General features: G+C 36.0%; 2 protein-coding genes across 3 annotated transcripts; one reads left to right on the forward strand and one right to left on the reverse strand.

Moving 5' to 3' along the window:
• Positions 1 to 1,435: 1,435 nt before the first annotated feature.
• LOC112559621 (trans-Golgi network integral membrane protein 1-like) lies at positions 1,436 to 9,782 on the reverse strand. 2 transcript variants are annotated; one of them, XM_025230966.1, is made up of 5 exons: positions 9,234 to 9,782; positions 6,670 to 7,689; positions 4,870 to 4,997; positions 4,441 to 4,575; positions 1,436 to 3,239 (listed from the first exon to the last, which is right to left on the reverse strand). In XM_025230966.1, the coding sequence occupies exons 1-5, from the start codon at positions 9,241 to 9,243 to the stop codon at positions 3,087 to 3,089; spliced, it is 1,446 nt and encodes a 481-aa protein (XP_025086751.1). In that variant the 5' UTR covers positions 9,244 to 9,782; the 3' UTR covers positions 1,436 to 3,086. The 2 variants fall into 2 exon arrangements, with proteins under 2 accessions (XP_025086751.1, XP_025086745.1); XM_025230960.1 differs by having other exon boundaries at positions 4,441 to 4,590; positions 9,234 to 9,781.
• Positions 9,783 to 9,939: 157 nt separating this feature from the next.
• Positions 9,940 to 15,066, forward strand: LOC112559638 (dynein light chain 4, axonemal-like). Its single transcript, XM_025230976.1, has 3 exons — positions 9,940 to 10,230; positions 12,936 to 13,019; positions 13,203 to 15,066. The coding sequence occupies exons 1-3, from the start codon at positions 10,162 to 10,164 to the stop codon at positions 13,365 to 13,367; spliced, it is 318 nt and encodes a 105-aa protein (XP_025086761.1). The 5' UTR covers positions 9,940 to 10,161; the 3' UTR covers positions 13,368 to 15,066.
• Positions 15,067 to 16,144: the final 1,078 nt, after the last annotated feature.

The raw sequence follows: 16,144 nt of genomic DNA on the forward strand, positions 1-16,144 counted from the left end.
AAAAGAAATGGTCTGAGATTAAATGGTCTCCAAAGGATGCAGGAATGAGGACAAAACCTCAAGCAGTGGACTTTTAATTTTTTTAACCCCATAAACTCAAAACATTTCAAAGAGTGAATTTGCTAAGCAATATATCTATATCCAACAGGTAAAATGTCTCTGATCTATTTCTCTTTTCTCAACTCAAACACCATTGTATACTACATCATGGATGTAGACCTTACATCATCTCACTGGTCTTTGTGTCCACGGTCGCAAGGATCTTTACTCATTGAGCTCTCTAGGAATACTACCTCTCTAGGAATACTACAAGAAAAAAATAGCATTAATGAGGGACACAAACCAAACCATGACAAATTTCCAAAATATCAGTAACCTGAAAAGAGCCACAACATTTAAACTCAATTCCAAACTTGTTCATAATTTTAACAAATCTATCATTAAAATAACAATTTTCTTACTGTACATACAATCTTTCTTCTCCATGTGTTAAATCATACACTTTGAAACAAAATACTGAGAACACAAAATATATAGCATGAAACACAGCCATACCAAGTATTTCACAATTTTTTTATATTGACATGTAACCATTAAATCAAGAAAATGAATGCAATTCAAAAGTGAAAAAAAAGCCACAAAAGAAATATTCTTCAAGTATGATTTGAAATCAAGATTATCAATTTGCACAAAAGAAATCAACTAAACTTGAAGAATAATTCATGAAGAACACACGGGAAAAGGAACAAGGAGAAATATAAAGTATTAGAGAAATAAAAAAGAACAGCAATGGTAATGACTATTCATGACTGAGAAGAAAAATTGTACAGTCAAAACTGTGGTCTATTACAAAACAGGTAGCCTTTTGAATAGAAACTATTCCAGCATCTATGCATAAGTGAATCCTGTTTCATATTTAACTCTCTCTCTCACACATGCACACACACACACACTTTCTCATTGCCTGCACAAAATGGAGTAATATTTAGGGATTTAATTTTTCACCTCCAATGTTCTTATTCTGTTTTTTGGATTCAGGAGTGCAATTTTTTTTTCACATGGACAACATACAAACGAAGTTTTAGGATTGCAAAATTGGTAAAATCAAAAAGCTTGCTATGAGAACTAGCAAATCTTCCTGTCACCAAAACAACAGATGGCCACAGGATTTTATTGTGCAGCCAAACAACAGAACTCTCTCCCTTTCCATATTCACCACCTACCCACTATTGAATCCTTTAAATGTACACTAAAAACACACCTCTTTCGTAAACATTACTTCCAACTACCTTTCCCATAATGCTAGTCCTTTTTCACATCCTTCCTTTTGCAATATCATCTTACTCTCAGCTCTTGTTTTTATTATTTGGTTCCTCTTTGTGTTTTTCTGTATTTGATTTTATTCTTTGTTTAGTAAGGTTGTTTATTCTTTTATAGCTCATATGTTACTTGTTTTCCTGTCCCTTGTATGCTGATCATGTTTTGTTCTTGTTCTTAAGAGATTAGAGCATAATCTTTAGGAGTGTGAATATGTGCTTTACAAATTAGCATTATTATTATTAACCAGAAACAGCTGTCCTATACTACTGGTAATCAGATTTTGAAACACCCTGATTAGCACCCTGAAGCCTATGTCTTTTTAAACAGCTTTGTATCAATCTCAAGCCGAATTTGGAGACTTGGTGCTTGCATCTTTGAGTTTGTGAGCACGTGTATGCACCAGCTTTTGAGTGACTGCATATACGTGCTCGTCTTTTGATTTGATAAGATCCTCCAAAGTCAAGGATGGCATAAGGTTTTATGTTTAATTTTTTTTATAGGTTGTTAACTCAATGGCTGAATAGCATTGCTTTTTCTCTTTTGCTCCACTAAAAATGTTGTTTTCTTCTTTAATAAGCACTTTATGTATGGAAAGAAGATACAGATGTTCTTACCACCCAGTCCAAGATCTGATAAGCAAGCAACCAAGGCAAGTTTGGCAACACAGTTCTTAGCCCTGAAAGACTTCAACCTATCAGCCAACGGAGATACTATGTCATGTTTTGTTACAAGGCTCACATGAACTTCAAATGATTATTTGTTGAAATGGTTTGCTTAAAATGCAAACTACCTTTTAAAAAAAATTAAAAAATGGAATTTGGGTCAAATTAAAAAAAATTTCGCTGCACAGTCCTGCACCAGTCTGATAATCTAATAGATGCAATCAGATATCACAACTTCTGATGCAGCAAGTGAAAAACAACAAAAAACATTAAAAGGCAATAAACAATGGAAGCAACTGACAGATACATCTTATGTCTGCCCAACCATTAAACAATAGGAAAAAGTGCTAGTAAATTGTGTAATGGTCTAAAACAAGTCAAAAGCATGCTTGCATACTCATGGTGAAAATAGGACCAAAAAATCTTAGATTACTTCTTTAAGTACAGATGCAAAATACTTCCAACACCAAAATGACAAACACCCTGAAGATACTGTAACAGCATGCAGATAGATTGCATTGATCATGTGCACCATTAAGCACTCATCTGATACATTTCTGACAGTTAATGAACAATACTGCTGAAAGAGATAAATTATCGCAACTATGGCTTAGGATGAACTGTAATCACCCATAATATATAGTTAACTGATCAGTTGAAGAAAAATTGTTTAGGCACAAAAATGTTTTCCCAAATCATAAACTAAATATGTTTTATAAGTGCAGCACAATAGCATGTTCCTTTTCTGAACAACCCTGTGATATCTACATCTTTATACATGCCGTGATTATTTTAAGATTATACAAAAGTCATTTTTGTATAAGTTAATGTTAAGTATCTTACCATGCACAAATACAAAATACTGGTCCAACCTATGTGTCAAATTTCCCAAAAGGTAATGAAATGATTATGTATGTTAAGTACAAATAGTTTAATAAATTGTTTTTCTAACCCCAGTCATATACATTAGCCCTCAACTCAGCAATCAGAAGCAACTAAAAAAAAAATGCTTTAAAGCTTTAATTCTTTTGAAATTGTGCAGTTAAAAAAAATACTACAAAGTAAGTAAAAAAAAAATAAATCAAATATGTAAGTTAAAAATGATTAGTAAATAAAGTTCTTGGTGGCAGCAGACTTATCAAGAGAAGGCATCACTTCTTCCACAGATGGCTGAAGTTTGGTGTATTTGGCAGTTCCACTTGAAGTTGTTCGTCGACGCTGTGCATCACGTCGTCCTTCTAAGACAAAAGCTATTATCTGCCAAAAATTTAAAAAATCAACTGGATTTCTCATTTTGAATGACACTTAGAAAGTAAATCTTGAAAATCTTTCTAAAAGAGGAATTGCTACATAGTTCTGAAGTTGTTTAAATTTTATGTTACTGCTTATTTTGCGTGTATGTACACAGAATGCCTGGTGTTGGAATAGACTGCACCATGTGAGAATGAATAACTAAATAAAAGGACCTGGGTCCATTATGAGATTATTCTGCAAACATTTTCTCCTTGTAGCAACTACTCAAGTGTATTGAGGTATATTATATATTAAATTTGTTTACAGTAACAAATCAACTTTGAAATCTACAACCCATTTTCATGACCTTTATCTCTTTTCTTATTCCTTATCCCCTTTCACTCAGACTGAAGACAAGAAAACAAAGAAAAAACTTTGTGTAGCATAAAGCTTGATTTTGCGAAGTTTGATTAAGTACAACAATGTTTACTAACATTTGCTCAAAAGCAAAATAAGTCAAAGGAAAAATATTTTAAAGTCTATGGCCTAGCTAATTTTAGGATTTTGCATGATAACCACCCTCAGCTCCAGAACATTTACAGCAGATACCTTCCCCTTGGAATAGACAGGCTGTCCAAGGAGAGCAACAATTTTAAACAAGTAGAGTAACCAGTTTAATATGCTGAGGCAAAACCTGTCGTCCAAAGCAGATTCCACCCTGCCTGGAAGGAACGACTGAAAATTAGTCTGAATACTGATGGCCTCCTGTGGCTTGGAAGGCAGGAGTAGGTCACCATCTTCAGACTACAAAATGGCTAATGCCAACTCTTGGCATACCTTCAGAAGCTAGGAATGTTGCACACTAGCCAATACCTTTATACCCAACACCCAGAGCACATCCTGCAGACATGCCTAAGCTTTGACAAACTACAAGAAGATGCTTCCTAGCCAGGGGCAGTGGAACTAAGGGAGAAGTTCTGGGGATACTGAGATTTCCTGAGGACGACCACATTTTTCATTGCAACTACCTTGCTGACAGTGTGTGAATGCATAGCAAAATGGAACACACACACACACAAAAAAGGTTCCAAAAACAATGGCTGAAACCTAAGCTGTTGAAGAATAAATGAGGTGTCTCTCAAACATGAAAGAGGAATACATAAAAAATAATTTTCCTCTACTCAAGTTTTTGAATATGATCTTTAAAGATTTGTGGGTCACTAACCTTCTGTTTGTTGTGATAGAGTACATAGCCAGCAATACACAGCACCACTGCAGTCACAAAATAGGCCATGAAGTGACCAGAGGATTCTTCTTCTTCAAATGCATCCATTTGTTTGGGAATCTTCACCACACCATCCTTGGGAATGTCAGGCTGTTTGGTAATTAACTTTTTTTTTTTTGCACATTTGCAATTCCTCACTCTTTCCCCCCCCCCAACTCCTCCTCTGCTGCCATCCATCCCCCCCTAAAACCTAGACACATACAGCAAGAGATAAATAATAGCACTTCCTACACAGACACATACAGCAAGAGATAAATAATAGCACTTCCCACAAAGACACATACAGCAAGAGATAAATAATAGCACTTCCTACACAGACACACACAGCAAGAGATGAACAATAGCAGCATTTTGCTAAAGAACTCTCACCTGCTGTTTTACTTTTTTTGTATCTGATGATATTTCAAAATCTCTATTGTCATTCTCATCATCAGCAGCAAATTTATGATCTTCATATTCATTATCAATATTATCAGGATCTTCATCTTCATCTTCATCTGAAACACAAGAAATCATATAACACAAACCCTCAGAAAGGATAAAGTTCTCCTAATAATTATCATTTAAGATTAAAACAACAAGCTCTCTGGACCATAAACAATAATTCCAGCATATCTGAATTTTCTTGAACAAGGCAATTCTACACTGGAATGAAGTGTACCAGAAGACGAAACCCCAAAAATTAAACGCTACTTAACAAAATTTATTGCTGTCACAAAAGCAAATGTGAAACGGTCAGCTATAAATGATTACTTTCTTGATAATGGTATCAATGTTCTCTGTGTCACTGAAAAATGGCTTTATAATGATGGTGATGAGGCAAAATATCATGATTTGGCTCCACCAGATTACAATGCTACTTCTTTTCCATGTGTTACATCAATCTGCAGGGGTATTGCTTTTGCTGTATGTGAGTAGCTGCTAACATGCATTACCTTCACTGATAACTTTCCCTTCAATCACAAATCACTCAAGCTGGCATAGCTGTCAACTATGTTTCACTGATCCCATCTTGACACTTTTGCCTGTGCCACCTACCTCCAACCAAAAAGAATCACTTCACCAACATACTTTTCATCAAGGAGTTTCCTGATTTGCTGGAGAACACAACAGTTTGAGGGGATCCCTTCTTAATGTTAGTGACTATAGACTTCATTTTGACTAGCCAACACATTTCTATGCAAAAAAGTGCTTGACATTATTGGAATATTTGGCCTAGCTCAGTCGGTCTCTTGAGCCCACTCATATGGCATTCTATAGACATGTTCGTATGTGTCTGTGTGTGTGTGCACACGTCATTCTTATACAGCATCATAAACTTGTCCATAGGGCTAAGACATGGCATCATATAACTTTTTTTATTATTATCATATTTAATGGTTTGATGATGATGATGATTCACAAACATGTTCACCAGGAGAAATGGCATAATCCAAAATGAGAGCATAAGAAAATAAGAAAGAAGAAGAGCTTAAAAAGAAAAGAGAGGGTATTGAGGGTTGCGACTGACAGCTCTGTAGATACATAAGGGGAGGTTGGAAGTGGGGAGATTGGTGCTTTACTGGAGCCAGCAACTAAGGCTATATCATGGCAAGGCAGCCAGCCCTGTAAAACAGATGCCACATACAGAGAAAGAACAGCGTTCCTGAGATGAAAGCTGAACCCCAGAAAGCCAATCTTCACTGTATTGGTGACAGACGCTAACCCATGGGTGGGCAATTAATTTTCCCAAGGGGCCACATGAGAAATTGGGATGGTTTTAGAGGGCCGGTCTAATATAGTTAACTCAGTTTTATCCAATACTGTATATATAGTATATATACTGGCGGGTGGGCCAGCGGGCGGACCAGACCAGTCAGAGACAGGAGGCGGGCTGGATACGGCCCGCGGGCTGGCCTTTGCCCAGGTCTGCGCTAAACGTTGCACCATCAGACCACCCCATATATAAGGGGAAGAGTGTAGCATGCAGCATCACACTCTTATATTTACATGCTCTCAGTACTTAGTCTGCATAGTGACATTAGTCATATATATATGCAAAAACTTTTTTAAATAGCACGTCACTTAGACCACAAAATTTTAAAGGTGAAAATGACCAAAGGATAAAGTAGTAAGGAAATCTTTATACTGTTTACATTTAACAGCATCAGTCATATTCCAATAACATACCAAATGATGGATAATCACTGTCTTCAACAGGTCCAAGGGGATGTACACTGCTGCCTGTAGCTGCTTCCTTGTTTTCTGCTGCATCTTTGTTTTTTGGTTCACTTGCTTTTGTGTGATTATCTGTTCCTTCTCTCACGGTGCCTCCTCTTACTATTGCTTCTTTATTGGTCTCTATGCTATGGTATTTGTCAGACCCCCCTTCACCAATATTCCTCTCCTCTGCATTGTCTGCCTTGGAGTTTGTTCGTGACATATCTACATCAACTCTTGATAATACTTTATCAGTGCCACCCTGTGAACTGCTTACATTAGTTATCCCTTCAACAGTTGATTGCTCTACTGGCTGAGTTGCTCTACTGCTTGCCTCTGGTTCTAACTCATCACCATATTCTTGTGTGTAATCTGTCCTGGATCCTAGCTGATTTACCCCACTGATAGACCCTTCCCTATTACCAGTATCTTTATCTGTTTGTCCTTCCCCGGGTTCTGGCTGATTTACAACAGGCCCTTTTCCATTATCATCATCTTTCTCTGGTTGACCTTCCATGGGTTCTGGCTGATTTACAACAGGCCCTTTTACTTTACCATCATCGTTCTCTGTTTGACCTTCCGTGGATCCTAGCTGATTTACCCTACTGATAGGCCCTTTATCGCCATTACTAGCATCTTTCTGCTTGTAACCTTCTCCGGGTTCTGGCTGATCTACAACAGGCTCTGTTCCATTACCATCATCTTTCTCTGTTTGACCTTCCATGGGTACTAACTGAGTTACCCTACTGATAGGCCCTTTATCTCCATTACTAGCATCTTCCTGTGTTTTACTTGTCATGGGTCTTGGCTTATTTACCCCACTACTAGCCCCTGGTTCTACATTAAGATGGTCTCTCGTCGTTAAAATGTCTTCTCTGGATTTTGGATTCTGAACCCTTTTTGTGTTAGATAATCCTTTCTCAGTACCTGTCTGTGTCCTATCTTGTATTGCTATCACACTTCTACCTTCATTTGCCTTCCATTCACCATCTGTAACAAAGAAATCAAGAAAACTGATGAAAACCCAGTTATATATCTCACATAAGGCACTTCTAAAGTCTCAAGCTGCTCTATATGAGCTTATCATCCAAAATAAAATAGTTACAGTTGTGATACAACTCAGGAACTTCAAACAGCAATATCTTGAAAACTAATAGTTTTTATATTTTTTATACATTCACGTGAACATAAAAAATTACTCCTTTTAAAACACTTAATTTTTTGTGCCAGTACCTAATAATAATACAAAAGTTCAATCCGCTAAAAGAGCTCAAATTGGCGTAAATGTTTTTAATTTGTTAGGAGACTCAAGGTTCTGAATAACACATTATAACATTTTTCAGACTTTCATTGCCAAATCATATAATATATGATTAATTTTCCTTTCATGATTTGGAGCTTTTTTCCAAATACAAAACATCTTTATCATCTACTCCTGTTTACAACAGTGATGGAAATTTCTGTTTGCTGTTTGCTAACATAAGCAATAAACTAAACATGCAGTTGCATCCCACAGTCCCATACAATTACTACACTCTTAAACCCCCCTCCTAGCAATAATTATCAGAGGTACACACACAAACACACTAAGTACATTTGTTAGTCCCACTCAAAAGTAATATTGCAGTTGGTTTAAAGGACTTGGGAAAAAAGCACTCTTCTTGGCAACCAGTTGCTTCTTTTTATTGCTAGAGGGTAGCTTTTGGAAATGGTGATAAAGTGGGTGAGAGGGGTCGGTGATAATGTTGACAGCGCTGGCTTATAGGTCATTTAGTGCTCTTTGTGGAAGGCCAATAATCTTGCTGGCAATCTTAATCGCTCTCATCAAGCAAGCCTTATCTTTGATAGAATGTCAAACCACAGTGACAGATTTCTGTGTGCCTTATGCACATTTCTATGCAATGAAAATCCTGACAAGCCTTTACAAAACATTCAGAACCATTGCCATTAGTATAACAATCAAATCTGACAACAGTAATGCCAGTAGCCCTTGAACTTTGTCATATGAGTTAATAAAAACAGTAAATATCTAGGGAATTTTTTTTTTAGCTTCATTGTACGATTATGCTTCATATATTCTCCTACCACAACTTCCTGAAAACACACACCTTTTGTCAGTATTTTCATTAACTTGTGGAGTCTTTCATGTTTTCTTATGCTCCATGATTAATTGTTTTGAATATTACTATTACTAATATTACTTGGTGAGAGAGAGGATTTTGATGCTATATTTATATGTCTGTGTGCATGTGGGTTTACCTCAACTGCACAGTGACATTAATAAGCTTATTTTTAATGTTAATACTAATGAATCAAGAAAACATTTTTTTCTGTTAGTGTCAATAAACAGTGAATAAAAAAATAGCAAATTGTTTTAAGCTTTCTTCAATAGAGTGTACATTTTTTCATGAAAAAGAATGGTTAAAGCACCATTTATGAATTAATTAGTGTTCATGAACAGGTGAGAAAAACCTGTGGAGTCTGGACTTTTCTTAAATATTAAAAGTTAGTTTTTTCTAGTCTGAAATCCTTACTTGAACGCATGTAGCTGACAACGCCGGCCACCAAAAGCCTGCATACCGGCCCCAGGGTTGTGCTGCTCAAACAGTACTCCGTTCACAAAGTTCTCGATCTCTTGTCATGAAAACAGAATTTTTTTGCCTGCAGTTTGGGCGTCTTTACATACATCCCAGCGTTCATCTTCCACATAAGGATTAACTTTGTCTGGTGTGATATCATTTGTGAAACAGTATTCACACACAAAGCTTTAGACACCATGTACAGCGCGTCACATAACTGACCAGTAAAATCATCAGTTTGTCTTCTGTCGTCCTGTTCTCCAGAGATGCAAGGTTGTAAGACAAGACTGTCAGTCGAAAGAGCATCTCGTTGAAATGTAGTGATGGGCGGGAAAACACACGAATGGTTCGACCAATATGCTATCATATCAAAATAAGTATATCTGTTGGGGGAACCTATGGCGTAGCCCAAATGACTGCAACAAATGAACAGACGAAGACATAACCGACGAATCTCAATAACACTAGCCTCGACGCCATCATGTTGCCAAATCACTACCGCTTTTGCGACGTTACTCAGGTTCCGACCGTATAGGTTTATGACAATTTGGGGATATGAATATTTGAAAACCCAAGTATCAGAACTAAAACTCAAAAGAATGTTATGTTAAACTGCCATTCTTGATTTAGAGAAGGGCAGACTGCAAGGGATTTTAGAGATATTTAAATATGAGTGTTGAAAGTTCGTGCCGAAACTGAAAACCACACTTCACAGAGACGATTGAAGTATTCGCTGAGAACTCGTGAACGAGAAAACGAAACACCGGAACTAGAAATTTGAACATAATTTGAGCATGCGCATGAGCACATAGTAACCATTTTTTGATTTGAGGTTAGGTGACATTGTTTATCAGAAACTTAAAGACATTTTGCCATTAAAAATATGGAAGGGCAAGAGGAGAAGAAAGACGCCCCAGAAGCAAAAAGGGTGCACACTTATCCATTAATACGGGTAAGCTTGTTTAAACAACTATTAAATTTCGTTAGGACTCATCTTCCTACAGCAAGATTCGCCATGCGACGACTGACTACTGTGCAAAGTGATGTTTGTAGCCATGCGTGCGTCATTTCTTTTTGTCTTTTGCTATTTTATTTTCAAGTAATTTTACTTTGTCCCATTATTTTGAATAGCATTTCTGTGGGTCTTTTTGAATCTTTTTATTCGAATTTGCCAGTGCGATAAAATTAATGAATAATATTGTTATTAAGGGGTTAGCAATCCAACCTAGTGATCGACGTCTTAAATCAGTTCCTGCGGAATCTCCAGTTCATCTTATTGATGTTAACAACTATTTTATGCATTGCTTCTATATGGAAAATATATATTTTAACATTTTGTACTTTACAGTTGTTTATTTTTTTAGTTAATAAATTGAGGATTGCGGTGAATTGCTTTAATTGTAATTGCACATGACATAACATTCTGAATTCTGTGATTGAGTGTATCAGTAAATTAAAACGTGACTGCATTATGTAATGTAATATACATGTATTAAGTTTCCAGCCTGAAACACTTTCCTCAGTAAAGGTGCTGGTTTAGCTTTTATCTGTTAAACCTTTGTTGCTGACCAAAATATTCCAAATTTTTACCATAATTTTGTCCCCTTATAAGAAGATTAAGGATATTTTAGCTTTTTGCCACATTATAGTTGAATTGAAAATTGCAGTGGTCATTATGGCTATGTAGAAGGTTCTATTATCCATTGTAGCTATCCTAGCAAACCACATATAGCCCCATTCAGTTCGGTTATGCAATAATTTTGCCCGTTAATAGGCCACACGACAGTGCTGTACGTTTTTATGGAGCCCATTCGTTAGCCAACCTTCATTATTGATAAAGCGATGGGTTAATGTAAACAAGAGCCTTACAAAAATAATGGCTTGATGTGGGTGTATATATATATAATTGTTATATGTACAATATACAGGAGGTCCTCGACTTACAACATTGTTCCGTTCCTAAGTCGCGTCCTAAACTGATTTTCGCTGTAAGTCGGAACATACGTACACACTGTATGTAAATAACATACTGGCTTAATGGGAGGAGGAAGCTGCAGAAGAGGTCCTCCCCAGTCCCGAGCCGCGTAACCTTGTATTCTTCCACCGCACACACCAAACACGAAGTTCGCGTTATGACGTTTACGATGCAAAACCACTTAAGTTGAAACAAGCCTTTATACAGTAAATGGGAGATGTGTCGTAACCACGAAATATTGTAACTCGGGACTGACGTAACCCGAGGACCTCCTGTATTATTCTAATTGATGAGCACTTACAATTTCAGATATACTTACTGTGGCATGCGAGAAATTTAACAGATGCTTTATTTCCTTCTGTCCTAATTGTTTGGAATTCTCTCCCTGTTTCTCTTTGGTCTGTGTCTACTTTTGAAGCCTTCAGATCTGGCCTCAGAATCTTTTTTTTTTTTTTTTTTTTTTAATTCTTGCATAATCAGGAGTATATTTCTACCTATTCCTCAATTCTTCATCCGATTATGGTGTTACATGTTTGCCGATGCTCATGTTTCTGTATGGTGAACTGTTAGTTCATATGCTGTTTTTCATGTGCAGTCCATTGAGCTTGTGTTCACATGGAGAAATATGCTTCACAAATTTTTTATATTGTTTTATTAGGCATGTATAGTCTCTTTGAGAGCTAGTTAAGTGTTAACTAGTGATGTGATCCAGACTGTCAGGATTTTTGTTTTTTTTATCAATGTTTGATGATCATGCCAGTAAAAATTAATATTTCACAGGTCACCAAAAATGTTTGGTTACAATAAATATCTGAAGTCTGCTTGAAAAACTTTCCTGTCGACAGATGTTTGATTGTCTTAGCTAGCTCTGTACAAATAGCAGTGATTGTAAATGCCAAGTTTTTGCCATTGTCAGTTCTTATGTGGAAAAGAGGTCTATCAATTTCAACTTCAGGCCTACAACTCAAAAGAATTAAGGAATGCAGGTGTAAGCCTTTTATTTTTGGACATCTCTGATGAGGTTCATATGCAAGTTTTGTCCATTACAATTACCAAAGATTACATAACTTCTCGGTGTTGCCGTTAAGTTGGTGTGGGCATTGTTCTTATTCTTGTGACTTCCCTTGGACATTATGAGACCATAACTAAAACAAAAGAATGGAATAAATTGTTCCGACGCGGAGTATTTCTTTGATCTGTGTCTTATTCAAACAACCGAATGATTAGAATTTTCTGCATTAAAAAAATTTTTTGTCATGGCTTTAACTTTGACGAGTTCACATAGTTTTTCAGATCAAATTATGATTCACAATCTTTAGAGAAGTGAAAGAGTTGGTGACCTGGAGGTTAATGTTGTTATATTTTATCTCATGGCCTCCATTTCTTTTATATAATAAATATATTTGGTTGTCATACTGATACTTTAAAAAGCTTACGAGATGCTATAATTTGCCTTGATGCCATATTTCTTGCTGCATTATTAGAAATGTGTCTAATGCAGACACTATTTCAGTGTCTGAACAAATTATTGCATAAGTAGTACATTGCCAGTCTTTTAATAATATAGGAATATTTTTTTTATTTCAGGCCTAAAGGTTTTATCATACATGCATGAGTTTGTACTGCACAGCATCTATATATATGTTTGTGTGTAAATATTGTTTAATTTTTAATCATTGCAGCACTCTGATATGAATGATGAAATGAGAACTGAGGCCATGGAGTTGTGTGTCACAGCATGTGAAAAATTTGTCAACAACAATGAGGTAAGAATAGATTTAAAGAACCAAAAAATGCCTGAAGCAGGTACTTGAGTCTAACCTTGAAATATCTGCAAAACTTACGTGTACAGAAAAATATTTGCAACTTTTCATTTATTTGTGCTCAGTATTTTAACATATAGGAAAATAAGCCCATAAAAATGATTTTTAATGTTCATATTTTGACAGAATGCTGCCAAAATGATAAAGGACACAATGGACAAGAAATTTGGAGCTTCCTGGCATGTAGTAGTAGGAGAGGGCTATGGTTTTGAGATCACACATGAGGTCAAGAATCTTCTGTACATGTTCTTTGGTGGCAACATGGCTATTTGCTTGTGGAAGTGCTCATGATAGTTTCAACTGTGCACTCAGCAATGCTTTGAAGTGCTAGTGCAGCTCACTGAGATCTTTTTATACAGACATATCTAGAATTGAGTTAAAAGAGTTCTGATTTGAAAAACAAAAAGGACTTGAAAAATCTTTAAGTTAAAATGTGATATATTTAGTTCACTGACACTCACTTACCCCTCCCTCCTGCCTGTGTGTTTGTGTGAATACATGGATTTCTATGCTACTTTACATAGTAGTGGAAGTGGAATTGGAACGTATTTGGGTGTCTATTCTTCTGTACATGGTTGTGGAAGTGGTAAACTGGGAATGGAGAGGTGATGTTAAGCTGGTAATAGTTCTTTCTCTGAAAGTAGACATCATGGTTACCATTTCTCAAATTACAACCTGGTTGAATTTGCAACAAACCTATTCTTTTTAGAAACAATAGAAACATCTCTAATTTTTTAAGAATAGCAACATTTTTAAAATACTTTTTCCTGCTTTTGAAGTATCCCATTTAAGTCACAGTGATCTAAGCAAATCTCTATGATTGCCTATATAGATAACATGAGACTTTAAAATAAGGCTGTTACTGTTTAAACCTACAGTATATATATAAATGAAAAAAATATTCTCTTGACATGAAATACTCTTGACAAAATACCTTCAAATATTTAATGACATTTTTGTAATGTGTTAATTTTTAACTGCCTTTTACATTCCACATTTTACACTTTTTTGGAGTAAAAAAAGTATGTTATGAAAAGGATTATAAGAGCGATTGTTTTTGTTAAATGCCGAAAATAATAGTTAAAAATACACACACATGCATTCACGCACTCTCTCTCTTTCTCTCTTTTACTGTTTTGTTTAGGACTTGTGGAGACCATGAATTTGATCTTCTAAAGTACTTGGTGTTGAGGTTTATATTCTGATCCTTGCAGGCTGGCTTCATGGTTTGCAAATGCTGATGTTTAGTATTAATTCTTTATTTATTAATTGGACTAGTAATATAAACTGCATATCTTCAACTCAGATACAAAGAACTGCATAGTTTATTAAGAATCTTTGACTCCATTAAAGTCTTTGACAATGTTTAGATCAGATCTATTTCAAGTCGACAGCAGCCTTTGCTATAACTACATCCAGGGTGGCCTTAAAAATGTTTTTCTTGTTACTCTTATTTTTAAGCACACTAAATTCCACCAAGTATACTAAAAATATTTGTTTAAATTGTTACCACCTGTTTGTATAAAATCGTCGTGTAGTTTCAGCAAAGGTTATTTGTAAAGCTTAATAATAGGTAGCATTACATTCAAGCTGACTGTTCAGTAAGCAAACTCACAGGGAGAAGCATCACTGTGGATTCCTTGTTGCTACTGACAGTCTAACTTTATCACTTGGGCTATGCACTTGTACAAAGACAACAGTTTATTTTTTATTTAACATGGATCATTCCTGTAAATATTGAGACCAGAATGATTATATTCATTCCACTTACATTAGTTTCAGATACATGTAAATCTAATAAAATATAATTTTAATTAGTTTCTTGACTTGTACTGCTTTGGGCTGAGTGAATGTATAAGAAGGTTTGCTTACTGTAGATATCTTTGTGTAAATACTGAAATAATAATTGTTTATTGGAAACATATCTCAACTGCACTAGAAACTGCATGTTATGTTGTGCATTTGGCATGAAGTAAATGAGTTCTCCTGTTGGCTGTTTTTGTTTTGGGAACAGTCTGCTGATGTGCACCTTGAATGACCCCAAACGATGGAGTCACGTGAATCACCGTAAGCAGACATCACGGACCTTCATTTACTGAAGGTCTGTGGCGGACATTTTATATAGCAAAGCAGTAGGTTCCCAATTATTTCACACAAAAAAAGCATTAAATAAAACATTTACATATAGAACAGCACTCTCCCACAGAAAAGAGCCAACAGTTGCTTGTAATTCTAATTAAAGTTAATTTGTATGCTTTGGGACAACCTATATAGTTATATATGCTGTTAACACAAATTTTGTAATCCAGTAGTAAGTTGGTAAAAGAAAGACTTGCTTGTCACCGCTGCAGTGAGAGGCTCTGGGCTCAGATCTCGTCCAGGAACACTTCTCTGTGACACCTGTTCGGAGGGCTTGATGTCGGGGGTTTTCTACAGGTACTCTGGTTTCCTCCTCCTAAATCACGTACTCTCGGTTGGAGCACTTTCCCGTCAAAACACGAACGGTCACAACAACCAATTACCGTTTTCTAATGACACGAGAATATATGGAAACTATGATGACGTTTAACTGTGAGCAATATCTCAACTAAAATATTTTAAACGTGAGAAATATATTTGCTTCATATGTATTAATGAAAACCTTCACACCGCTCAGTTCTTTGTTTTAGACTGGTGCGAGCCCAGTTAACTAGTCTTGATCCAATACCTATCTTGACTAAACCAAAATGAAGTGCGAAAATCAAGAGAAGGGTAGGCAAATAAATGTTAGGTTAATCAAAGCCTATACAGTGACCGTTCTCTTTAATCATTTCTGCGTGAGAACCTTCACTCAAAGACTTGTCAAAGCCATGATTTGGTTGTATTATGAATAAAAGTGTGCAGATATTGTTCGGTTCGGGCTCGGATCAAGAAGTTCGCCGGGAACTCTAAAACCTACCACTTCTGTCTATGCGTCTGTTGTCAAATTTTTGTCAAAGTAGATAAGAGTAGTCAGTTATACAGAATTTAAGTTTGCGATATAGTTTCTTCTTGTTCCTATTCGCCCCCAGTGGAGCATAGGGCCGCAA

Source organism: Pomacea canaliculata, linkage group LG1 (genome assembly GCF_003073045.1).
Source record: "Pomacea canaliculata isolate SZHN2017 linkage group LG1, ASM307304v1, whole genome shotgun sequence".
NCBI lineage: Eukaryota > Metazoa > Mollusca > Gastropoda > Architaenioglossa > Ampullariidae > Pomacea > Pomacea canaliculata.

Excerpts from the sequence above, each read along its gene's own strand:
- LOC112559621 (XM_025230960.1), bottom strand. Across the intron at positions 4,591-4,869 it reads CAAAAAAAGTAAAACAGCAG|CCTGACATTCCCAAGGATGG; the intron begins GTGAGAGTTCTT and ends ATTACCAAACAG. Across the intron at positions 3,240-4,440 it reads TCTATCACAACAAACAGAAG|ATAATAGCTTTTGTCTTAGA; the intron begins GTTAGTGACCCA and ends AATTTTTGGCAG.
- LOC112559638 (XM_025230976.1), top strand. The coding sequence starts at position 10,162 with ATGGAAGGGCAAGAGGAGAAGAAAGACGCCCCAGAAGCAAAAAGGGTG. Across the intron at positions 10,231-12,935 it reads ACACTTATCCATTAATACGG|CACTCTGATATGAATGATGA; the intron begins GTAAGCTTGTTT and ends TAATCATTGCAG. Across the intron at positions 13,020-13,202 it reads AATTTGTCAACAACAATGAG|AATGCTGCCAAAATGATAAA; the intron begins GTAAGAATAGAT and ends ATATTTTGACAG.